Source organism: Aquila chrysaetos, chromosome 19 (genome assembly GCF_900496995.4).
Source record: "Aquila chrysaetos chrysaetos chromosome 19, bAquChr1.4, whole genome shotgun sequence".
Lineage (NCBI taxonomy): Eukaryota > Metazoa > Chordata > Aves > Accipitriformes > Accipitridae > Aquila > Aquila chrysaetos.
The window spans coordinates 8,754,502-8,781,483 of NC_044022.1; the positions used below are offsets into that span (position 1 = coordinate 8,754,502).

Sequence of the window (26,982 nt, forward strand, 5' to 3'; positions counted from 1 at the left end):
CTGTGGACTGATCAGGCCAGTAAGCAAAGCAGGTAGGCTGTATTTTTAAAAGTAGACACAGGCTCAGCTTTATCTTAGTTGAACAGCTGAAAATTAAGAGGTATGGTTGGTTGCACAAGCCAAGTCACAGAATTCACTTGTTCCTTAGAACAAGGTTGTCAAGGCTGTACCCGAATCCAGCAAACCAGGACGCAACATTGCAACTGCCTTGAAAAAGAAGTCTACTGATTTTGTAGAGACAGAAAATATGCAATAGTATCAGAAACATTAAAACAACATACGTATGTGCTTTTGTTTAGTATGTCTTCATGGCAGGCATGTTTGGGGTCTGTTTCAATTTGTTGCATAGATACTAACTTTTAAATGAATCACTGAAGTAATTTTAAAAATTGTTAAGTTCTCATGTTAATTATATTAAATGCCTACTTGAAGAAATAAAATATTTCAGCATTTGCACAATTACATAGACAATTTAGCCTCCTCCTTGTCAGATATGATCTCATTCTCTTCTAGCATTGTTTTCTGTTTTGTTTTGTTTAGTGTCATTATTTAAGTCCCTCTTGTCCCTCTACATGTGAAGAGTTTGAACTTCAGGTAAAGAATTTACAATCTAGTAGTAGTAGTCTTCTTCAGGCTTAAAAAAAATAACGACTTCCAATAAGGGTTTTGTTTTGACATTTTATCTAAATTGTCACAGTGATTTCATTTTTTGAGGAAGAATTTTATCCTTGTTTTCTCTTTTTTAAAAAAGCTTGACTTGCACTTAGCTGTCTTCATGAATGGCTGTTGTGCCATCAGGAAATTAACATGCCCTTGCATATAACCACAGGGAGCATTAGTTAGGCTATGTCTATTTAATTTTTTTTTTTTTAATTCTTATGCAATTTATTAATCTATTTTTCACAGCTTTTTTAATATGAAAGAAACCTAAGCTGTAATTACTTCAGTTTTAGTGAGAAAGAACAGCGGTCACCTCTCAGAAAAGCAAAACACAGGATGCAACATTCAAGATTATTTTTGTCTCAGTTTTAAAGCAGGTTCTGACACTGGTACATAGAAAGCTCAGTGCATCCATCACCTGGAAAGCTGACTTAGACACTCCAGAAAAAACCTACTCCCCATCCCAGGAATAACACTTTTTCTTACTCCCACCAAGTCTAAAGCAGAGGAAAGAATCCCTTTGTAGCCGATGGATTATTTGCACTCAGTGGCCATTCCGAGAGCCACAGTAATTTTTATTACCCACAATTTTAATTTTTTCATTCCGGGAAGAAAAAATGTCCATGATAAGTTATTGAAAATTAATTGTTCAAATCAGTGTAATATTTATTAAAAAAATAGGGATAAAGTATATAGATAGGTACAAGTAATAAGAATCAGTTTTCATTTATTACTACTACAAATGAATAGCATATTGATAGGTGTATGACATTTACAATATAAACTGCTTAATACAAAGCTCATACCAGTAAGACCTATGTATTTTACAACTGTTTGTAAGAAAACATTTGCTAAAACTTGTGACACACAATAATCAGTTGTACAACACAATGCTGTAATCAAATGATACATCAACTTTTCCTATATTATTGATTCCATTAAGTTTATTTCAGTATGTAATAACAACTCTCCCATATTCTCTCCTTCACTGGTTCTCCTTTAAAGAAAGATCTAATAAAAAATTTCCAAGACGACATTGTTATGACTGAACAAAGTAACCTACAATTTACCAATTGTGGCCCAATGAGTTGTCAGTGACATTTTTCAAAGTCTAAATTGCTTTTTTAAAAACAGGATTCCTTGGAAACATTCAGTTAAAAAAAAAAACAAAAAACCTTAATGCAAATGGAAGTTCAAACCTAAATAAATCCTGCTAAACAACTAAATATTCTCAAATAATTGTGTCCTGAGCAACTCACCTACAACATACACTAAAGACCTCCTAATTTTATAGCTTAAGTTTCTCTTAATATCAAAAATACCCCAAAACCCCCAAACACTCCTGGAACATTTGAAACCTACCAGTTAAGAATTACACTTAATCACCACTCCAAACCAGATGCACATGAGCACTTAAATTAAGCTTCTCACACCCTATTACAGTTCCCCAGTACCAAATATTTCCACAAAAGAATCAAGAACTTGCTTGAATATAGTCTGCTGTCAGAACTGAATGCACCAGAACAATGTGTCTCCATTTTAAAGGTCCTCTTAAGGATCCTCACAATAATGCACAATACCTGACACTACTTGTGAAGATTCCTGGTACTGCAAACTGCTCCTCCTCCCCAAATCAAACCAGAACATACAACTTGCTACCCATATCCTTCTTATTCTCAAATACATATCTAAACACAAAATACAACAATATCTGAACAAATAGAGTACAGTCTGTAATGAGATTTAAATACAGATTTATCATTTGACCTCTCAAAATTCCATGTTCATTTCATAATTCCATGTGCAGTGCATGTTATACTGGTTGTGTGGGAATGTCTCAAGTTCAAAGTTAATCTCATGCCTTTCTGTTTCTTCGAGAGACAGTATTCAACGTTTCTTCAAGTCTTTCCATGGCTTCTGGGCATGCCTATGTTTTTAGTATCTTGGAAACCTATCCTGTCCCTTTTGGTATAGCTGTGACAAAAGAATAACGCTTATGTTACGTTTTCAGTTACGCTGTTTACACATGCACGTTTCCAGATTTGCTGTTTGCACATTGCATATACACAAGAATAGCCATCCCCAAAAGCATCAAAACTGAATGTCCAACAAGAAAATACAAACATACATGATGCAACATTAAAGAAGTTAAAAACATTCAGCACTGCACTCCCTTTTCTTTTGGATCATTGGTTTCTTAAAAATGGAAAGAGATGAAGAAAGAACCCAAAGCAATATGCAGCACTGGGGCCCACTCACATATTCAAGTGTGAACTTCAAAATCAGATAAAGAAATTTCTTGCTAGTAAAATAGTACTTTTGTAACACTACCCCTATAAACTCAGAGCAGAATGCACCAAGCAAAAAAAACCTAAAGGAAAAAAAAAATCCCCAAATTGCATATCCTGCCCCAAAATATTTAATGTTTCAGAGCTACACTATTACACCATAAATACTGTGATTAACATTTAAACCTTTCAGCCAGCATTAGCAACGGTTCAGAGCTAAGCTGGCTCTGTAATATGTAAAAGACATCAGCATCAGATTTCTTGATTTGGAATTATTTTTAACCACAACAATTACTACTGTCTTAACAGTCTTAAGAATAAATAAAAAACAAACCAAGTAGAGAAAATGAAAGCACAAGATTTAACACATGGAAGGATGAAAGTAACAAATTTTTAAATTCTATGCGGTACAGTGAAGAAGATTAGACATAGTACAGGTACACAGCCAACATGTAATCAGTTAGAGCATTCTCACAGCAATGTCCAATCTGGATGCTCCGCACATTTTTTAATGTTTTGACTGCATAAGCAAGCTTTTATATCTAAAAAAAGAACATCACTTTAGGACCAGTAAGCCTGTATGTCGGGCTTGCTATTAGTATATTTGTGATACACCCATAAGAAAGAAATAGAAATTATTAACAGAAAGTTTAATTTCAGTGATATTTTCATTAATAACAAATAGTTAGTTTCATTAATAACAAATAGTCCTTTCCAGCTAGTTTTCCCTCACTGGCATTAATTTCATTTTTATAATTCTTTGTTACTTAAGGCTTCTAATGAGAAGTAAAACCATGTTATGAATAACAGGATAAATTTAAGGAGTATTAATGTTTCTTTAATTTAAATTTATAGATAAAGAAGTAATTACCTGCTTGTATTCACCAACGCAGTTCTGACAGCAGAATCTTTTCTGCTGACCATCAATAGTAAGAATATTGTTTCCAGCTCCTTTACTGGGCAAATACTCCCCACAATGCTCACAGCAATTCATTATTAATCCATTTGCCATCCTGTATCTATTGAAGCAATGGTCACTGCACAGCTTATGAGTCATATTTTTAAAGCTAACTTCATGACGAATCTAAAAAAAAAAAATAAAATAAAAAAAATAAAGAAGTATTCTATCACCACACAAGCACAAAGTTGCCTGAAACTACCAGACAAGCCAGTAGTCATACAGTTAAGTACAGTAACTAAAACCAGATTATACTAGCTCACTATTTAAGAACAGAGATGCTTGAAATGACCATGAAATTGGTGTTTCTGTTGTCTCCAAAGTTCTAGAAAAAAACCTTGGACCCATTTGCTCTTATAGCCTAGAAGCAAAGATCACAGGGAAGGATGTAATAATTGCATATTAGAGCAGAAGGTCAATTTATGCGATTTTATAAAATACTCAATCTGCAGGCAAAAAACATGGCATACAAAGACTGGTCAGACACATATGCTGTGTCAAGTAGTAGCCTGGACTATGCTGGGCCCAGAAATGGCATCAAGAGTAAATTAATACATTCATGAGAATTTAGAGTTACGCATATTCTACGTATCTCCAAAAACATTTGCATAATCTTTCAAAACTTACAGTAAAAAAGTAAATAATACAGTAAATTCTGAGTTTTTTCAACTGCAATTCTTCTATGTGACAAATTTGGGTTATAATTACAAGATTTTACATCTAATAAAATTGTTGACAGTAGCAACAAAGTATCAGCAAAAGGCACTTCAAGTTTCTGAAACAAAAATCAAACATTAACCTCTTTGAATTCTTTCTTCCTTCATTTGCTCTTCATGAATATTAAGCCTGCATATCTTAATATCTCACTGCATATGAAAATACTGAATCAGATTTTAAATTTCCTTTTTTTCAGTCCTCTGATTTCAGAATAGAAGTTATTAATATTGTCATTATTGAGAAAAATAAAAGAAAAAACAGTCAATCAGACCTCAGTTAGTTTACCACAGATAGTGCATCTTGATTTATTCAAAACTCCTTTTGAGGGATTCTGTTTATCTTCATAGAAGGATAAACATGATGTACTGCAAAACTCCTGGAAAGACTCACTTGAATCAACTTGAGCAACAATGGTACCTTTCATTGTTGTTATATCTCTGAAAGACAAAAAAAAAAAAAAAAACCACCACTCTAGTGTGCTCATGTATAAATACATATATATATTTAAACAAGAACACATAAGATTCATTCTTCCTTTTAATACTTACATTTCAAACCTGTTTTGTGGGTGTATAGTTGTAAGTCACATGTCAAACACTAAGTTTAGTAATATTTTTACAACTACTGCAAGTACTGCAAGTACTATGTCTTTCCTGTGTAAAAACCTGGTTTTTTTGTTTGGATTGGGGTTATTTTTTTCCTATTACATTATTCTAGAACTAAGTGACATTAATGCACCATTAGGTACCAGTTGTGGCAAACAATCTTATACAAAAAACACAGCAAATTTGAACTAGCCCTTTTGCAACTTTACACAAAAGCCATACTTAAGTTTTATACAAAAAAAATCAGATTTATAGTAAAAGGTTAGAAATGGTCTTTTATTTGTATAAAACTCCACCATTCCCAGTATTAATCTCAGGAGAGGACAAGAGGAAGAGAAGGTAAAACCAAAAAGCTTAAAACTCTACAACAAACTTGCCTAGAAGTTTATTATTTAAAATTAAAAAAAGTTAATTCCATCATTACTTCAAAGTTTGAAAGCACCTGAACAGTTCATGCAGTTGCCTATGAAACTGCACCAATTTAACACCAAACCAGACAAGCAACCATCAATAAAATTAATTTGAAATAGAACAAACCTTCTTCTAACCAAACTGACTTACACTGTTTTTCACTGAAATTAATTCTAGACTTCTTTGATCTTCAATCGTATGCTGCACACACTGCAAACTCAGCAAAGTCGCTAACACCATGCTTGTCAGTGCGCCTTTGTAATGAGGTCTCCCAAATTTCTAAGGTAGTTTCACTCTTAATCCCAAACTATCACATACCATAAATTAGAAGCAGTAAGGAGAAGAAATAAAAGTCTCCCCCCTTTGCCTTCTGAGAAAAAAAAAAAAAAAAACCTATTACTGACATATAAGAAATGCTATTGGGCAGAATAAATAAAAAATTGACTAGGCACATCTGGATCTCTATTGATATCACCATGGATCACCAGCTGGAAAAGACATGCCCCAGACACTCATACCTAGGACCCCTAAAAATAGGATGAGTGGAAAACATTGGAAAAATGCTGTATGCTTCCCTAAACAGACTCCCTTGAAAATAAAATTCTACCGTCCCTGGATATTAACACTTGCATGCCTGCCTTCTTCCATCAAAGGAAAGTCAGCAGATTTTGGCTTGCCCTTCGGCAAGCTAGGAAGGATTTGTGTTGGGGAGTGTTATCGCTTCTATTCTGCAAAAGCCAGAGCTCCTGCCCTGAGGACCTTACAGTTTCTGACTAGATTCCCCGAGGACTTATAAACACTGTTAACTTGTATCAAAACACATATTAACTTGTATCAAAGGAGACAAGTATGAAGTCAAAAAGAGTAACACAAGTCAATAAAAACTATAAACACTAAGGAGAATGCCAGGTATTTCCTGTACTTTCCTTCTTATAATAATTCCTACGCTATTTATGTAGTTACAAAGGTTCAGGAGAGTGCTAGAAAAGTGGTTTACAATAAAATATGTTAAGAATTCTGACTTTTCAGATGGGGTTATACAATTTTTTTCAAAAGTTATTGTAGCCTTCACTTCTTCCACTTAAAGTGATCTACATATTTAAAGATAAAACTAAGCATACCTCTGAAAGTATGACCTATGACATATCAACTATTATCATCTATCCAACCTACATTCAAGGTCCCCTGGATTTTGCTAGAGTTCCCTTATCCTTTCAGTGAACTGAATATTATGTCTGCTTTAGTACGAAAAAAACACAGAAACAATACGGAGCAAATACCTGGTCTGCTATAACCAGGTAGAAAAAATCTGGCAATAAAGAAAAAAAAGCCTGGATAAGATTGGGCTTCACAATGAAGCCATGCTACAGAGGAACAATTTCACACATATACTGCCTTCTATTTAACTGTGATTGAGTAACAACTGCATACTAGTACAAGAGCGAAGACCAACAGCACCTCAAAAATTGTCAAAGGTGACTTCACAGAGGTTCTCTAGAAATCAAATACACTAAACAAAGCTTATTTTAAGTAACCCCAAAAGCTAGAAATAAGGAATTTTCCTCATCATTAAAAAATAAAGCCCTTTCATTTAGGGCAGTTTTGTATGTAGCCTCTTACAATACACAGGTAAGTATCTCCAAAGTTGCAAGAGAGCACAGATTTAGCCATGAGTTTTCAAGATCTCAGTCAGAAATAAAAACATTAGTATCCTCTTCATCTTTATATATAATACAGCTAGCTGAATATGGTAGTCACCAGATTAACTGTAAAAAAAAAAAACCAAAACAAAATAGGGTATAAACATGTACAAGCCAACAGAAAGAGTAGAGAGTGCTTTTAACTAGCTTTGTATAAGTGAGGGTTGAGACAATTTGAGCTTTTACATGTATTTTAAAAAAGCTGAAGTATGTTAAATCTGCTAGGTATTCAGTGTACCAAGGTATGAATACACAGGATATCATTACTTTCTATAGTTTATTTTTACAGAGTCTCAAGAAAAAAACAACAACCCCCCCCTCAGATCAGTAGCTTACATCTGAATACAAGCCATTAATCCATCATGCCACATACTGAAGTAAAATGTTTTTCATTAGTTTAAATCTGCGATTGAGCAAAGACCATCCTCTCCAAAACATACATTAACGAAGGCAGTCTTCACTGCAAGCCTTCTTTAGTTCAGCAAGAATTCATCATTTAACCAGTATCACTGCAGGGTGTACTGGATTGAGGCTTTACTGAAAAAATATGAAAAAGTGCAAGTATCTCAGCAATCAGTGCACTGAAAGAAAAAGATAGTACAGCTATTTTGTACACCTTACACAACAATAGTACAATTATGGAAAACTCTTCAGCAATTTTAAGTTTGGGAAATAATGAAAAATTACAAGTCAAACCTAACCAATAATTTAGAATAAGCCACTTCTAGGTATGCTTGTCACTCCCTCTGTACTGCCCACTTAAGGTATCTTCAGCTTCAAAAGTTGCCACAGTTGCCCCAAACTATGGGGCAAGTCTAAGGCTTCTCCTCTCCCCACACTGCCAACAATGGAAGAGCTCCCAAATTTCTTCCACCTTCTTCCAAGTACCAGTTTCTCCTTCTTTTAAAGCCTCTTGATTTTCTATCTTCATCTATCAAAATGAATGCTTTCTATACAACACAAGGTCCACTTCTTTTCATAAAGGATTTTATATCTAAAGAATATGTCTTGTCACAGGATGTATTATAACTTGGACACCTTGTCTTTAAAAAAAAAAAAAAATCAGTAGTTTTTAGTGTATTGGCTTTCATAGAAACAACCTCCATACTCCAAATTCAAAAGCTGGTAGACTTGTTATAGCAGAGTGAATTCAACATTTCCAAACAATATTGAAGTGACACTATATAAAATGATTGTATAGTCAGATTTTATATCATTAATGGAGCAGTTCTCATAAATGCATGAGAATCTCAAGTATTACTGATTTAGCTACTAGTATGAAACAAAATTTAAAAATCCCTTACTTTCTGCACATAACACAAAGTTTCTTTGGAGTGGGTTTGTGTGAGAATGATGAGAGGCAGGTAGTAGAACAAAAAAGGTGAGCTGATCCTTTTCGCTGATACGCAGTCTGTCCCTTTTGTAAAGGCTTTTTGCAGTTTGCACATGTGACTTTAACCTGTTTAGAAGGCTGCTGCTGGGCAGAAGGCTGGAAAATCTGTTTAGGAAGTGATGCTACAGGTGACAAGGAATCCACACCTGGTTGCTTCTGATTCCTAGGGAAGGAAGCTGATTGGGATATCCAAGAATCTTCAAGACAAAAACAAACAAACATACATAAAAGTAAGTGAGCAGACATGTACCTATATAGAGAATAATATTCACAGATATAGGATAATAAAATCATTTTTCTCTTGGAACTGAAAATTAACAGAAGAAAGATGATATTTTAGAAATTCAGGTTTAAAGTAAAATGCTGTTTGATGGTACCGCCCTCCACTGTTACAAAGCTTCAGAACATGAACAAATTTCAAGATGGTCCTATCCTACATCTAGTGACAAGTTTTGCAGACTTCAATTCACTTGCACTGGGTTTGCAAACTGGCAATTTTATCTTCAAACAAAACTGCAATTACCAACTGCAATTAAGGAAACAAACAAACAAACAAAGAGACCAACAGATAACATGGAATTTCTAAACTAATGTTTGAGATATAAACTCTGCAAATTTATAAGACCATGAAATCTTAGATTTTTATCGGTTATTTTGTTTTAAAGCTGTAACAAGCATCATGTGTCTAGCCTCAGTGATAAACCCTAGAATTGGGGCTCCCCATACTAGTTTCCTAGTCCAGCTTGCAGCCAGAGAACTATACTGCAGTTAGAGCGAAGCACAGTGGCTCCACATCTGGGATCTGCATTTATGTCACTGATTCCTACAAGAGTTCCTGTTTTTCTCAATAACCTTTTCAATGCAATGAATACCACTTAATGTGCAAACTGGCAAAGTCATGAGAGTTCCAAGTCTTCATCAGTAGAAATCAATGAACCTAGAAAATAATATTTCATTAAGTTCTGGCAGTACACAAATCTATGTCCCTATGTTCCAGACCACTAGTCTTCCATCTGTATTTTTGGACAACAGACTACAATGGAACGAAGTCATCTTTGCCCAATCTTTTGTAGCATAACATGCTACAGAGTAACTTACATAACAAGAACTTAAGTAAAACTTTCTCCAATAGAAATATGTCTAGAAAGATCACATGCTTCTGTCAAATTACATGCTCTGTATCTTGGTTTGGAGCAGAATATACAGTTCTGGGGAAAAAAATCCCCCAATAAAATTTAATTTCTAGGCTTTTCTCTGGAATTTAAGCTTTCACTTTAAATAATTATCATAAATAATAAGGAACATTGAGCTTCTGATGAATGTCAAGAATGATACATTACATAAGAATGAATTAAAACCTGAATAAGAACATCCTTCCATTATAAAAAACATTTACACACATTTTCAATAGTATTTGGGATAGCTGACACATACTATCACAGCACTTGGGACTTACCTTTCAAGCTTTTTATTCCCAGCATCTAGAACAGCACTTCACTGTTACTTACTGAATAGTAAACACCTGCATAAATATTATTGTACTGGGTAGTACTTGTATTACTACTTTTAAGTAAAGAGTAAACACAGCATTTACTGTAACTAAATAAAAATACTAAAACCTTCAAGGTCTTACTGCAGTAACTCAGTGTATTCCTGGAGTGTTATTACAAATATAAGAAAGATGATTTTAAATTCTATAACTTCACTAACAAAAACCTTAAGCTATAGACATCAGCAGCTGCCCATACCTTATTCTTAAGGAACATTATCTTGGTCCATAATCATTAATTAAACAGAAGGCACCCTTTCCTCATACTATTTTCTAAAGTCTTCTCTTTCCCCAAGAGGGTTTTATTAACAACATATTCTGCTACATAGTTTTAAAATTAATTTTAGGGATAAAGTTCCAAGAACCTTGTTACAGCAACAAGCAACATACACTCCTTAGCAAGTGGAAGATCATTTTCCAGTGTGACTTTTTAGCTGTCAAGGATGTCCTATTTCTCAGACATGTAAGACAAGTCAGAAATCTACCCATTGTAATGCTTGAGGATAAACAGAAGAGCTGGAACAAAGAAGTGAGGGGAAGAGGTAAAGGAAGCAGAACAGAACACATTCCTCTTTAAACCATTAAAGAAGTTTACCTTTGAAGGAATGAGTGTCCATACTGACAAACTAAGATATGTCACCACAGTGCTTAAAGTTAAAATTCACTTGAGCACCCTCTTCAAACTTTTCTGTACTATCATGTCTACTACCTCAGATTATTTATATCCTGGTTGCATCTGAACACCTCGAAATATTTTGAGGTTCTTCTCTTTTCTCACAGGTTTCAAGTGGGAGCACATTGTATCTCTTACCAGAAATATGTAGCATGTGCATTAAGTTACATGTGCTTGTAATTCCAGTAGTGCTCAACTGCCACCCATGAAAACTTGAGTTTGCTAGGCTCATTTGGTTTGAAACTTTTACCCATGACTTCCTAGTACCTCATTAAGACTATTTCAGTATTTCTTTAGTATCTTAAGGCTTCAGACAGCGTCCCTTAATTGACATTTGTTGAATTTCTCCTTCCACAAATATACCACAAGAACATTTAACAATCTTCTTGCCTTTTTTTTTTTCCTTTTACTTCTTCTGTAACACACCTTCATAGACCTTAATTTTTATATTGTGACTTTTCTTCCCATCTCATTTTTTAACCATGTTACCTCCTCTGCTTTACATCCTCTACAAAGGATCTGTAAAATCTGTTTTTCATGTACTTGAACCGAGGTGGTGTATCACACTTCCTTAGTTGATTACTGATGAGTTTCCATGCCTCACTGCCCTTACATCTTCATCCTTCAGGTTCCTATCTGCAATTCTTTAACGGCCAAGTTTACAAGACTCTACAGTTTCGTGTTCAATTTCTTCTTACTATAATGGCTATTCAGGGTGTTCCCATTCTTTCTCACTCATTCCTGCTCTAAACTGCTATAAAATTATTCCTTACTCTCATTTGCACCAATACATTCATGTGTGAAGCCATCTTGCAAAAATGGCTCAATGAAATGATGTCTTTTTTAAAAAGCTGGAAAAAAAAATGTATCAGCCAAACTTGAGGCAGAGGTGGGGAGGAAGACAGTAGTAACATTTTAGAGGTATGCAGCTCTTGAAACATATTCACCTACATCTGCATTCATGACCTGGTTCAGATTAGGGCAATTCTGAACCGCATCCTCAATTTACTACGTGTTGGTTCTGTTTTTGGAGCAGTTTCAATGCACAAAACCTAGATTCTATTCAGAGAAACAAAACCTAAGTTCCAGTCCAAGAGCACTTGAAACTCATCTACATGGACTTCTGTTCATCTGCCTGGACTTCTCCAAGACCTTTGATATGGTCCCCCACAAAATTCTTGCTGCTAAATTGGAGACATATGGATTTGACGGATAAGGAATTGGCTGGATGGTTATGTCTAAAGAATTACGGTTAACGGCTCAATGTCCAAGTGGAAACCAGTAACAAGCTGTGTCCCTCAAGGGTCCGTACTGGGACTGATACTATATAATATTTTCATCAACAACATAGTGGGATTAAGTGCACCCTCAGCAAGTTTACAGATACCACCAAGCTGAGTGGTGCACTTGATAAGCTAGAAGGAAGGGATGCCATCCAGAAGGACTGTGATTGGCTTGAGGAATGGGCCCACGTGAACCTCATGAAGCTCAACAAGGCCAAGTGCAAGGTCTTTCACCTGGGTCAGGGCAATCCTCAATAACAATACAAACTGGGGTATGAATGGATGGAGAGCAGCCCTGTGGAGAAGGACTTAGGGATACTGGTAGATGAAAAATGGGACACGACCCAGCAATGTGTGCTTGCAGCACAGGAAGCCAACTGTATCCTCAGCTGCATTAAAAGAAGCGTGGCCAGCAGGTTGAGGGAGGAGATTCTGCCCCTCTACTCTGTGCTGGTGAGACCCCACCTGCAGTACTGCGTCCAGCTCTGGGGTCCTCAGTACAAGACAGACATGGGCCTGTTAGAGCAGGTCCAGAGGAGGGCCACAAAAAATGACAGAAAGCTGGAACACCTCTCCTGTGAAGGAAGGCAAAGAGACTTAGGGTTGTTCAGCCTGGAGAAGAAAAGGCTCTGGGGAGACCTTATTACAGCCTTTTAATATATAAAGGGGGCTTATAAGAAATACAGAGAGAGACGTTACACCAAGACCTGTAATAACAAGGCAAGGGGCAAGAGTTTTAAATTGAAAGAGGTAGATTTAGACTGGACATGAGGAATGAGTTTTTTACAATGAAAGTGGCAAAGACACTGGTACAGGTTGCCCAGAGAAGCTGTGGATGCCCCATCCCTGAAAAGATTCAAGGTCAGGTTGGACGTAGCTTTGAGCAACCTGATCCAGTGGAAGATGTCCCTGCCCACGGCAGGGTGGTTGGACTAGGTGATCTTTAAAGGTCCCTTCCAACCCAAACCATTCTATCAAATGTACTGTACTGCTTACTGGGGACATTAGGATCTGAATTAATGTGCTGGACCGAAGTTTCTCTGTTATGCACCTACTACTTCCCATACAGTGGAGGCACTTAGCTGAGGGGAGTAGACTAACACTGATCCAGAAGAAATCTTCCAAACTGCATACAGAATCATAGAGTCATTTAGATTGGAAAAGACCTTTAAGATCATTGAGTCCAACCATTAACCTAACACTGCAAAGTCCACCACTAAACCGTGTCCCCAAGCACCACATCTACATGTCTTTTAAATACCTCCAGGGATGGTGACTCAACCACTTCCCTCGGCAGCCTGTTCCAATGCGTGACAACCCTTTCGGTGAAGAAGTTTTTCCTAATATCCAATCTAAACCTCCCCTGGCGCAACTTGAGGCCATTTCCTCTCATCCCATCACTTGCTACTTGGGAGAAGAGACCAACTCCCAGCTCACCACAACCTCCTTTCAGGTAGTAGAGAACAATAAGGTCTCTCCTGAGCCTCCCTTTCTCCAGACTAAACAACCCCAGTTCCCTCAGCCGCTCCTCATAAGACTTGTGCTCTAGACCCTTCACCAGCTTCATTGCTCTTCTTTGGCCATGCTCCAGCATCTCAATGTCTTTCTTGTAGTGAGGGGCCCAAAACTGAACAGAGTTGTGCTGGTTTTGGCTAGGATAGAGTTAATTTTCTTCACAGTAGCTAGTATGGGGCTATGTCTTGGATTTGTGCTGGAAACAGTGTTGATAACACAGGGATGTTTTGGTTCCTGCTGAGCAGTGCTTACACAGAGCCAAGGGCTTTGCTGCTTCTCACCCCAGCCCACCAGCGAGCAGGCTGGGGGGGCACAAGGAGCTGGGAGGGGACACAGCTGGGACAGCTGACCCCAACTGACCAAAGGGATATTCCACACCATATGACGTCATGCTCAGCATATAAAGGTGGGGGAAGAAGAAGGAAGGGGGCATATTCAGAGTGATGGTGTTTGTCTTCCCAAGTCACCGTTACGCGTGATGGAGCCCTGCTTTCCCAGAGATGGCTGAACACCTGCCCGCCAATGGGAAGCAGTGAAGGAATTCCTTGTTTTGCTTTGCTTGCATATGCAGCTTTTGCTTTACCTGTTAAACTGTCTTTATCTCAGCCCACGAGTTTTCTCACTTTTACCCTTCCAATTCTCTCTCCCATCCCACTGCGAGGGAGCTGAGTGAGCAGCTGTGTGGTGCTTAGTTGCCGGCTGGGGTTAAACCACAATGACAGTATTTGAAGTGCAGCCTCACCAGTGCCGAGTACAGGGAAACAATCACTTCCCTAGTCCTGCTGTCCACGCTATTTCTGATACAAATACATATCATGTATTTGTCAGAGCCTCATTATTAACAATTTTGATCTACTATTTTTCTAACAACATCTAGATGTCATGCCCCAATTCCTTTGTCACTAGGGAAAACAAAGAATTATCAGGAAACAATACATGTTTGCATCTTCAAGGCTTTAAATCCTCTATATATGAAGTAAACATGAATAATAGGTGTTGTTCAGGATGCAAGCTAGAATGTCTTTAGGTAACAGACTAGTTCTGAGATTTGCAAAACTGCTCTGTAAATTGATGTATTAAGTCCTTCCACAAAGTTTTGACATTCAACGAATGCTAACTAGCAAATCGTTAAAGAAAGTTGTGGTATCTGAAAAAAAAAGTTTGCCATCCAACTTCTTACATCCTATTTCTGAACTACAAGCAGTGTTTTTCAATCAATGATCTTCAAATTATATAACTCAAAGCATTTTTATCATCAGTAGGCTTAAATTAACTAAGCAGGAGTCTCCACATCCATTGGAAATATTTTAGAAATCTGGAAATCAGAACAAAGGGAACACCACTGATCCAGAAAAGATGAATCTATCCTTAGCAATCTTAGACTGGAGTTGTGTAAAATATATTAAACACATTTAAGATCAAACGCTTCCTGTCACATTATCAAAGTTTCTAATAGACAGGGTTAACTTCTACTGACAAGATTTTTTAGAAGAAAAGGAGGCAGCTTCCAGGGAAAAAGAACAAAATTGAAACTTACATCTTGAAAACCTTTCCTTTACATCTTTGTAAGTACAAAAACCTGTAAATGATCTGCACCTACCGTGTTTCAGGCTTTTTCTTGTGTAAAAGCCATTTCCGTTATAGCCGTCTTCCCTCTTTCCTCCTCTTGTTTCTTCTTCTCATGTTTTCATTTTTCTAAATCGTCTCATCTGGTATTTTTCTCCTTCCCTTTTACCTGTGGCAGCCCTTACTGCTTCCTTTTGAACTTACTACTTTTTATTTTTCACATACAAAGACCACAAAATCCTATATATGTACACCTTGAAATACATCTCTCATATCCACTTGTAAACTTATTTTTTCCTCCCTTCTGAGTGAGTCTTTTTCACCAAGTCCTTAAAAGGACTCCCAGCCACTACTCTTGTCTCTCTGAACTCAACCTATTTCAATACTGCTATAGTCCCGGCCTATCAGACTTCATACCAGCAAAATTCTGGTGTGTCTCTCTTAATCACACCAAGAATAAAAGTTCAGTAGTTTCAGGGAAAGCACATGCCGATTTTCTTAACATGTGCTTTCCCCAAGAAAAATAAAGGCACTACTTCAAGGTAACAAATGCTTTAAGTTCTCATCCACAACTACTTGACCATCTGTGATAACACAATAATCATACCCCACGTCTAAGGGATCAACTAGTGGGAACGTTGGTTTTACAAGATTAGGAACTGAATTTCTAAATTATACAGTGGACATCCGGATTATGAAAACTTCCCAGCTTTCAACTTCAGAAGTCAAATTTTGAAATCAGTTCAAGATTAACACAAAAAACCACAACCTAACATCCAACTTAAAAAAACTTAGCTTCATACTGCCATTTCCATAATACAGTACGAAAGGTATCAATACTTGAGCAAAAATACATTTGGTAATATATGACCAAATTAAAGAACTGTGCTATTTAAATATTCATTGAAAAACAGGTTAAAAAAAATCCATGTGTTTTAATCAGCATATGAGCAAGTTAAGAAATCGTGCATTAACAAGGGTCTACTGCACCTAGACTGTAACTGGTTTAAATTTTCCTTTTAAAATGACCCTAACTAGTCTGAAGTTAAACCTGTAGCAAAATTTGGCTTTTTCCCCCACTTTTAGCCTAACAGGGCAGCAAGAGTACCAGTATATGTTGGAACTTGGAAGGTTTTAAATTGCTTATGTGAAAGCTTAAATTCTGTAGAATAGCAATTCCAGAAGATCATTCATGGCTGCTCCATTTGGCTTTTAGCGATACCTGTTTACTTGCCAAATCAGGAGACAATATACTGCTATTTACACAGAGGTATAGAGCAAAACCAGCCAATTCAAGCTAATTAATATTATATGCTATAAATACATATTATCACAGGTGACTAAATAGCAATTATAAAGTGTGCATAACTTACTGCAGGAATATATGAGTCCACAAGTAACTTGGACCCCATTTTGTTAAGCACTGTAAATACTGAGAATTGCTCAGTATGCAATGAATTATGACCACTAGCTACTTACAACTTACGATCAGACTTTCAAATTCAGGTTTTCTGCATATCAAATTGTATTCAGATGGCAAGATGACAGATCAGTAAAATAATACTTAAATACCTTTGATGCATTATACTAGTCATAGAACTCCACAAAAAGGTACAAAAGTTACATAGATACACTAACCTTTGTGTCAATTAAAGAGGTTGAGTCATGAAGAAAGCTTTACTTGTGTCTCAAAACATCTGAAGGTATCACTAATTGCTAAACTGGGATAGTTCACCTACCTAACACACTATGTCACCAAGCGTATTTTATGCCCAAGTCACAGATAAGGTTGTGATGGGAATGAAGGGAACCAAGATCTTCCATAGGAATTAAGCTGAAAAACTAAGCAGTGCCACTGCCAAAAATATTTTCATCAAACACTCTATTATTTATTTTCAGCTTTTAAGGAAATGTTCAGAATTGCAGCTTACCAGGATTATGATGAGTCACAGATTCTCCATTTTGAAATACATCTCCAGCCACGTTCATTCTACCAGGATTGAAAGGTCCTACACCAGTCTTGGTCTGTGAAGTCAAAGATGGGGTGTATGTTTGCATATTAACACCAAAATTACTTGACTGCAGTCCGTTAGATACATCTCCCAAGTTGGCATTCTGCAGTGATGTTACATGTGTAATCATTAAGTTCATGTCACGCCTTTCAGCATTTTCTAAATGACCATCACTCACAGAGCTCATAGCACCTGTTTCTAATGTAGTAACATTAGCAATCTGAATTTCAGAGTCTGGTTCTGTGGTTATACCACTATTACCTATTCCTGAATTTACCTTACTTCTTGAAAAACTGGAAGCTGAGAATTCCATATCGTTGGCTCTATTTTTACACTCTGGAAGTCTTCGTTCATTAAAACTGGAAGCATTCTTCTCTTGTCCTTGATTTGTTTCAATGTCTTCTTCATCATCAATAATAATAGTTTCACTTACACTCCCCTTTTGCGAATTTAAGTCTTTTGGAGGAGGAAGCATTTTGCAATCATTCCCTTGAAGTTCTTCATTTTTTGATGATGTAAATGCAATGTTCCTTTGATCTGCTATCAGTGACGCAGAATTTTGTGGAGGTTGTATAGGTTCAATAAAAACTACATCATCGTCATCTTCTATAGGCGAGTTTTGGAATTTATTAGGTCTAGAAACTAAAGAACTTGGTGGACCTCCAAATGTATTTCCTACATTTGCAAGACCTGCTGCCATGGTGGTATTCCCTAGTAGACCAGGAGTATGTTCAGACAGTTCTAATCCTCCCAGAGGACTCGTGTCCATTCCAGATCTGCTGTTTGAAGAAAAACATAAAGCAAGAAAAACCACACCCAAATTCAGAGCAAGATAAAACTTTCCGACAACATTTCTTAAAAATAACTACAGAATTAATAGTTCCAGCTTTTGTTTTCTTCCTGAGATCATGTAAAGAAAAAATGAAGTTTCTCTATGCTCTTCTTTGAATGCCTTAACATTCATTTACTTTCTAATCCTGTACTAGCAAAAAAACCTGCCATCACCATTTCCCACACAAAAGCTACACATCATTATGTTCAGCAATACATACATACATAGGAAATAGATTTTTTTGATGGTATTTATCACATGATCCTGATTTCTCAGTCCCTTTCCCACCCACATATGCAGACAATGATCCTGTAACACTGCTTTTGCTAGACTGCAAAGCAAGATCAAAAGTTAGACATGCAGAAAGAAAATTTGAATTCCTATTCAATTTCATTCCTATTAGAAATATTAGAGTTTCAATATCAATACATTTATACAATAAGACTGAAATGCATACCCAAGTGCATACCAAAAAAAAAAAAGCAACATCACTTTGCATATTAACAACTTTGAAATTTGACTGATTTTTCCCCCAACGCCACACTGCCAAAGCTCCTTAGGTGGGCCCAATATAACTGGAATATGGAAGTAAACAAAAGAGATAGGGAACTGGTGCAGATGATGAGAACAGATACATTATTGAGCAGCAGAAGGCACGCAGCAACCTCTCATTTCTAGCCACTACCAGAGGCAGCTCATTTGAGGTCCAGACTTACTACCTCTTGTTCCACTGCAGCTTTCAACTACTTCAACTCTTTTCTTTTTAACAGCAAGCAATGCTTCTTCAGGCTCCTTCCCAAACAGCTACTTTGCCTGGGGGTTTCTGTTTGTTTTTAGCAATTGTTCAGTTTGGGGAATCTGTTGTTTATAATTGTCAACTCTACCATGAATTTAAAAAAATTATAAAAGGCAACCTGGATATACAATTTCTGTACCTGTAATTCCAAACCAGTATATCATCGGTGCTAAAGGACCTAAGATCTCTCTAAAAAACAGCTGTACTAAAAATCAGTAAGTTGAATTGATCTTGATATATGCAACAAGAAAAATACAGACATAATTACATGACAATTTGGGTATGTCTTGGAGTATATACTAGTGTGTGACATCACTGAGCTTCTGTGAAAGGCTAGAAGTAGCTTTCTGTGCTTTTTTATAAATCCTTTGTAAAGGAAGGTAAATAGAGGAAGTAGAAATATCCTGCTCATCAATACTTACCCATCCAGAAATCCACTGCAATCTGTTTACCTTAATAAGTTGCTCCAACAGCTTTTATTTTCTTTCCTGTGGGGAACCTGCTCTTCCTGTATCAACTTGCTGCTCTCCAAAAAAGCAGTGTGTTCTGAAACAGGGTTCAAACAAACATTAGCTATCCAAAACAGTTTCTTCATTTCAAACCTCTTCTACCAATTACGTTCATTAAACTTACTTTCTTTTAAATTTACAGTTTAAGTTCAAACCTGACTTTCAGCACTATCATCCTACAATGTTAGAGAGAGAATGTCAGTCTACACAAACATTGCCATGAGTAAAGCAGCAACAGTACTGTTTATTTGAGATTTTCCACTCTGTCACATCACATTTCCAGAATCCTTTGTTTGATGCTTTACAGATAGATGGAAAAAATACAATGTTTGGTAAGAGACAGACAGACATAACTGCAATTAAGTAACTGAACACTAGAATTAAGAAGTCTATCTGTAATAGAATATTAAGGAAATAAATGGTTCACAAACTGAGCTATTGAGAAGAAAAACCTTCACAGTTACATTGCTTTGCTTTGTATCATGCCAACCTCCTTGATGCTTGCAGCAGAATATACTATGATAAAATTAAGATAAAGCAAAAGGAGAATTATAGAACATACATTATAAATCAGGCTTACAATGCAATATAAACCTTACATTGCTAATAATTTTCAAATGGTATATATGCACTGCAGTGATACTTAGCACAGGTTCAGGCATCCATAGCTTATATCAACACATGTGATCTCTCACAAGAGACTGAAAATGTTCAAAGTTCAAGCCTATATTTATTCTTCAGGTTTTATTAACAGTCATTAGGTTTCCCAGACTTGGCAGCATTTTTAAAATAGAGAGTATCAACTTGTGTAGTTATCCACTATTTGAGGACAGACTTAAAATCCCTGGACAGGAAAGAGGCCCAGAGGAATAAAGCTCAAATATTCTTCTAAGCATTTACAACATTATTGAAACCCTCTTGTCCATTAACTGAGCGGGAGCAGGGAAGAGGGGGATGACGACCAAACAGCAAAGCTGTGAACCAGATTAATCCTAGAAGTGAGGCGACCACCTTTTAATTCCTTCATATGTTAGCCTTACAGCCAAATGCTATTATGTAATAGCATTTGAACTGCAATAAAGGTAACATTGAATTGGAATAAAAGAGGTTTTCTTACAAAAAAAAAAAAAAATTATTATCAATGCAGTTGGCTTGTACCTCCCTGGAAATCAGTCAGTTACACTGAAGATTAATTTAATCCAATATTCTCTTTTACCTACCTTATTTTTCCCTCTAGGGCTGAATAATTCAGAGTTAGATTTCCCTACATCTCAGCTTTTGCTGAAAAGAATTAATTCAGTTCACTGATTCTTAAAATTTCCCAGGTTTATTCCATGTATTTTCTTTCTCTACAAGGACAAAAGCATCACGAGCACATAAAGCTTTTAATAAAGTTTTAAATATACCTGAACAGATGGGAGCAAAGAAGAAATTAGACTATGCCAAGACTATACTTCAGGCCTGACTTGAACCTTTGCTATTCCTATTTTTACAGATCCTTAGTAGAAAGACAGACTGGGGCTGTATTACAGTACATGCATATAATATGTAGCAAAGGCAAGACCCAAAACAAATAAAATTAGGCAAAAAGATACATTTTTTTTCCACAAAGGCTCTTAAAAAGGTTTTAATGACCTGTATTATTAGGTATAACAAAAATAAGAAAAGTTTATGTGCTTAAGTCTTAGTGCATAGTCACAAGTAAAATCTGCATATGTTTCCTCACAAATACCAGCTCCTGCCTCTGCAAGACACAGCAACAAAATTACCCCCAAATTGGATTTTTTTTCCAAAAATTTGCAAAATGAGGTAGTTTATTTTCTAAAAATGCTACTACCAAGGAGAAACACAAAAACTACATAGGCAATGTCACAGTCAGTATTTCTAAAAGAAAAACTACCAAAAAAGGAATGATCTACAGAGTGAAAAGGTTTAGAATGGGAAACTAGGAAAAACCTCATACCTCAAGTGGTAACAGCGAAAGATGCTTAACAATAGAAATACAATTGCTAGAAACCTGTAAGATTGATTAGACTGATCACTGGATGAATTGCTGAGACTTTGAAAATTACACCAAAGTTACAGCTGGATGGAAACAGAGGCAATACCAATATACAACAGCCCTTCCTGAACCAGGCTTTGCGTGTCCCCCTTTTAAATTAGGCTACGTCACTCATCTATAAAAGTCTTCACACTGAAATAAATTACAATCCCATAGGTACATTCAAGGCTTAATTGCTGGAAGAAATAAAAGGCAAAATACAGACACTTCTCTGGAAGGATGACAAATACTACAGCTTTTAAGATAGCCAGCTAGGTAACACTCCATAGGCCAAGTCTTAACTCCATTGTTGAATGATAAAATAGCTTAAAATTTATCATGAATTGCAGAAATTGAGGTGGGGTGTGCATCTACCTAAAAAAAAAAAAAAAAAAATAAACTCCACTAACAAAAGCAGAAACTGGAATTTAAAAGCCTTTACTAAGTGCCATTAATAACACCTGCAATGAAGGTGACAGAAGAGCACAGTCATGGTTATGTATACTTGGAGCAAAGTCACAAAAATCAAAAGGAGTCACTGAAATCCAGCCAAAACTACAGTTCCACCAACACAGGGCACTTGAAACAGACATCCAAAGTAGGACCAGCATGTGCAAGTACTTCCATATAAAGGCTAGAATCCTAAAAATAAAAAAGGAAAACTTGAAAGACTGCTTTTGAGAGACTACATAATTGAGACATCTTCAAAAGTGAAGAGACAGACAAAATCCAGGAGACAGTATTATACTAAAGTACAAACATAGGAACAAGAAGAGAGGAATTGATTTGTCCCAGTGAAGGAATACTACTTTCTGCTAGGAAAATACAGTATCCTCACTAAATTATTTACCTCAAAAGGTACTGTGCTGCATTTAAATTCCATATCCAAACTAGAAGAAATAGCGTATTAATGGTATACTATCAATCACTTCCATTCAACGGTGACAGCACATGTGAGATAAGGGGAACAAGAGAGACTGCAGAGTAGTAACTGAAGACTTCAACTACTGTTGTGCAGACTAGGGGAAGAGGACAGCCAGCATCCCCCCCCCCCCCAAGGAAAAAAAAAAAAAACAAAACACCCCCCCCCACCCCCCAAAAAACCACCACTGAATGATGGTGAAAAATTCTTACAACACAGCCAACTGCAACCAGCTGGAAGACTAACAGAAGGAAAAACAACTCCTGATCTAATTGAGCCACGCAACATAGTTCAAGATGTAATTATCCAGACAGCGGTCTAGAAAAGCATATTTAAATTCCCAGGGAAATAATAATAATAATTCATTACTTCAACATTTTACTTCAAAAAGGAGAACAACATAAGTGTGAGGAACCCAGTTAAAAGGAAACTAAATGGAGCAACTAGAACAAAAAGCTTCTTGAGAGCATGAAGGCCATTTAAAAACTTCACCATATTCAGTATACAAACAATCTAAAAAGACCCCCCAAAGCCATAAAGAGTACCATCAGGAAGTCTCTGACCTACAAAGATTCTGTAATTGTACTAGGGGGAAGTTTCATGTACATTTGCCCTATTCTCTACCTTTTGCTAGGCACGGCTCAAGACAGGCTACTGAGCTATGTCAGAGCCAAGGTTTGTCTAAAATGCCAATTCTTGCCAATTTTACAAACAGTAACATTTTCTTAAAGAAAAAGAGTACCCAAGAAGCCTGAACCACAGCAGAAAACACATAATAAACTCTTTGCCTTGATGTTCAGTAAGGAAAAGATCAGGGAAGAACACATCTAAGCTCTCTTTCTAGGGGTCAAGTCAGAGGAAAAATGTCTTATCAAAGTGCTAACAGAAGAGGATTTTAGAACAAATCACTAGGGCCACATGGCATTCACTTAAGATTTCTAAAGACAGTCAGCAATTTTATAGTTCAGTATCTGTAACCAATTACTTAAGCAGAAGGTGCTAACAATTACCCAAATAATAACAGACTACAGTCCTATCTCCATCACTAATCAGACTGATAGAAACTACAGCTGAATACACAAAAGAAAAATTATATATGGGGAAAGAATTACCATGGATTTTACAAAGAAAAGGTAATGCCTCACAGGACTACTGGAGAGATCTTTTGAAAGGTTCACAGACTTGTTGACCAACCCTGATTAAACTCATATACAGCACTTAAGACTTCCAAAAGGCATTCAAGCACATTCCTCACTAAAGACTGCAGTGGAAATTATCTATAATAAAGATTTCACAAAGGGTTCTCTGGGGGATTTGTAATTATGTAAAGAGAAAAATATAATGTGTTGTTTGCTGTTATCACAATAAATAGAAGTTACCAGAGGGGTTCCAAAATAAAATTATATAGGTCAACATACATAAATCAACCATAAGGGACAGTGACTACCTAAGTGACAGTTTCCTAATTATACAAAATTATTCACAGCAGCTGAAAACAGAAACCAGTTGTAAAGAACTACAGAAGGATATCACAGTACTGAATGCTCAGACAGTATGGTAGGCAAAATCACTAGTCAAAAATGCAAGGTAATGAACAGGGAGAAAAGAGTAACTACATACCTAGCAGTTCCTCTAAAGTAGAAGTTTAAGATCCAAGTTGCAACTCTTTCACTCTTTCAAATCAAAGCTACTCAATCATCAACAACCAAAGAGGAAAAACAATATAAAAGAAGAATCAAGAACAATACCGAACACATTTGTCACTACATAAGCAAGATGCGGGTGAACTACGTTTTTTATCACAAGGTTTCAGGTCACCCCCTTTCAGAGAAAGAGAAAAACAGATGAGTTACATAAATGATTTATAGTAAAGTCTTCTCGGAAAAGAAAGACAACTCAAGGAAGATGATAAATCTGCAAGGAAAAAAATACACAGAAGATGAGAGCTATGCTCAGTGTCTTACAACACACAAAAAGGCACCCAGTGAAATAATTATATTTAATAATCTATTGCGCAGAGAAACATTTTCTTTTCTTCTTAATTGTGAGAGTCTCTGCTGCAGAAGGCTACAGAGACCAGAAAGGCAACCAGTTCAAATAGGGATTGGGCAAAAATAAAAATAAATGCAGTGATAATTGTTAAACATAGTGGTCCAAAAGCAACTCTACAAAAGTTCTTAGCCAGCCAGCTGCTGAAAAACAGAATACACCTGCAGAAAAATCACGCTATTAACTGCCAAGTTTCTATTCCTAGACATCACTGTTGCAAACAGGTCACTGAATTGTCTACTAACCTAGTAGAGCAATTAATCTAACCTAGTAGAGGAATAATAATAATATTCTTACATGCAGAAGAAATGTCACTAGCCTCATGGAAGCTTTACCCACTTACCCAAAATCTGAATTTTGGCCTATGGCTGTCAGGCTGACTTCAGTTGGGGGATGGGTGTCAACGTTTATGCAAAATAATCAGGTAAGAGACTCATCTGAACGCATCTCAATGTTCTGTGAGGCTATACAGTTCTAACGATTAATTCCTGACCCGGACATTTCTTTGACCATAACAACATTTAATTCCTTCATTCAGTTACTTCCAAGAGTTCTTATCCTTCCTTATTACAGAAAGTCACTTTTTATCACTTGACTATTCGTAAGTCTGATGATCAAAACCTCAATCTATTGTAAAGACTGTATGCAGCTAGCAAGAAGCCCTCTAGCTTAACAGTATGCTGTAATGTCTTGCTACAACTCAGGAATGTTAATTCCCTACACAACCAGATGCAACCCACATACCATGGCTTTCTTGGGGTATGAACCATCAACTGAACCCCAGTGGCTGACTGAATGTATGCCACAGTTCACCCCAAAAGCAAAAGTAAACCACTCCAATTAAAATCACCTTTAAGTAGCTCTTTTACACTGCAACTGAGGCAGTCTAATAGCCGAACTATACTCACTCGTAACAACTAACAAGTGCTAGAAAAGCAGAAGTAACCCAACATTTTTAAAGGGCTGCAGTTTAAGCCAGCTTTAAGCTAAATCTGAATGCTGCTACTGCAGTCCAGTCTCAATTTGGGTAATGAATAATGTATGGACAGACACCTACCTATGTGAGAACTCCATGTTAGAAAAAGAGGAGTTGTAAGGCCCTTCTGGGTCATCAGATAGAAAACTCTTACCACAGGAACCACACAATAAAGCCATTTTTATTAAATGTTCTTACTATAAACATTCAGCATTTTTTGTTTGGTGGGTTGTTTTTTTTTGTTGTTCGGGGTTTTTTTCCTCCTGATATCCTTCCTGCGGGATTTCTAGTCATCAAACCTAGCATTTCATGCTCAGATATGCCTCAGATATGCAGTGGCTCTGATTTACTGTCAACTTCTACATCTCTGACTTTAACAAAAGTTTTAACACTTCTGAAGCTCCACCTAGTTATCAGGTCCACAGACTCATTTTGTTATGCTATCATGTGGCACAGCTGCTTCTGCAGCCACACACATAACCAGACAAAAGTTGATCCAGCTGACTTCCCTGCTGGAGTACTTTCCAGCAATATGAGTTCCCCAAAACAAAAATCTCTGTGCAAAAACACTAACAGCTGTGCCTGAACATAACAAGGTTGGTGTCACAGATCTGAACTTCAGTGTAGAGATCATTTTAGCAGACAGGATACTAGTGACAATCCGATGGCCACAGACTGAACTGCACTACCCTGACAGCAAATACTGCATAAAACAATCCAAAATGCACATGCTAACTGACAATGACACAAGCAGCGACAGACTGAATATTAAAACACATGTATAGTCGCTGATCACGATCAGTATGGTATCTAAAACTTTAAGCAAACCTAACATACTACATTAAGGCCACAGTGACACAATTATTTCATCAGTCTACTAGCTTCACACACAAATCATGCTACTGAGTTCAACATAAATACTTGCATACTCCATGCTGAACTCAAATGCGTGTATTCACTAAAGTAAAACAAGGGTCTTTCTTAAAATATTATAAAAGTTCATTATAAATATTAACCAAAAGTCTGAATAACATTTAACACTAACCCATGAATGTATTTATATTGCTGTTTTTTTCAGAACACATGTAGGAGCTTTCAGGAACAGGATACTAAGTTTAGGTCCACAAATCTCATCTATCCATTGTCTGAGTACCATCATTACAAAAGCCTGAGATCTCATTACTTCAGCCTAGAGACACTACTCCAGAATTTATTTTCCAAGACATTTGGAGCTGCTTCAAATGTCATTCTTTCCCCAGATTTTCAAAGGAGTTGTATGGATTGAAGAAATTAGCTTACTAAAAGTCACTACATAACACCCAAAATGTGTTTGTCTCAGATTTCAGGAAATTTAAGAGAAAAGCATATGCACACAAAGACCTGTAAACCAGCAAAGACAGCAACTAAGAAGAGTAAAAAGGCAAGATCTACATAGTGAAAGAAATATTTTGAAGCAGTTGAGTCAGAAAATTTTTGTTTTATTCAAAAAAGAAACTATTTACACACAAACTAAAGCTTACTGAAAAC

General features: G+C 36.5%; 1 protein-coding gene across 19 annotated transcripts in view; it reads right to left on the minus strand.

Moving 5' to 3' along the window:
• ZMYM2 (zinc finger MYM-type containing 2) overlaps nucleotides 1–26,982 on the minus strand; it is a 96,936-nt gene that overhangs the window by 56,665 nt on the left and 13,289 nt on the right. For 9 of the 19 annotated variants that reach the window (XM_030042473.2, XM_041118421.1, XM_030042477.2 and 6 more), the window contains 5 exons: nucleotides 19,381–19,504; nucleotides 17,250–18,109; nucleotides 8,644–8,929; nucleotides 4,895–5,060; nucleotides 3,820–4,032 (listed from right to left, as the gene is read on the minus strand). In XM_030042473.2, the coding sequence (XP_029898333.1) occupies nucleotides 3,820–4,032; nucleotides 4,895–5,060; nucleotides 8,644–8,929; nucleotides 17,250–18,099 (1,515 nt within the window). In that variant the 5' untranslated portion in view covers nucleotides 18,100–18,109; nucleotides 19,381–19,504. Of the gene's footprint in view, nucleotides 1–3,819; nucleotides 4,033–4,888; nucleotides 5,061–8,643; nucleotides 8,930–17,249; nucleotides 18,110–19,380; nucleotides 19,505–20,687; nucleotides 20,817–26,982 lie in introns of those variants that run through there. The other 10 variants (XM_030042482.2, XM_041118423.1, XM_030042476.2 and 7 more) reach the window with 7 other exon arrangements.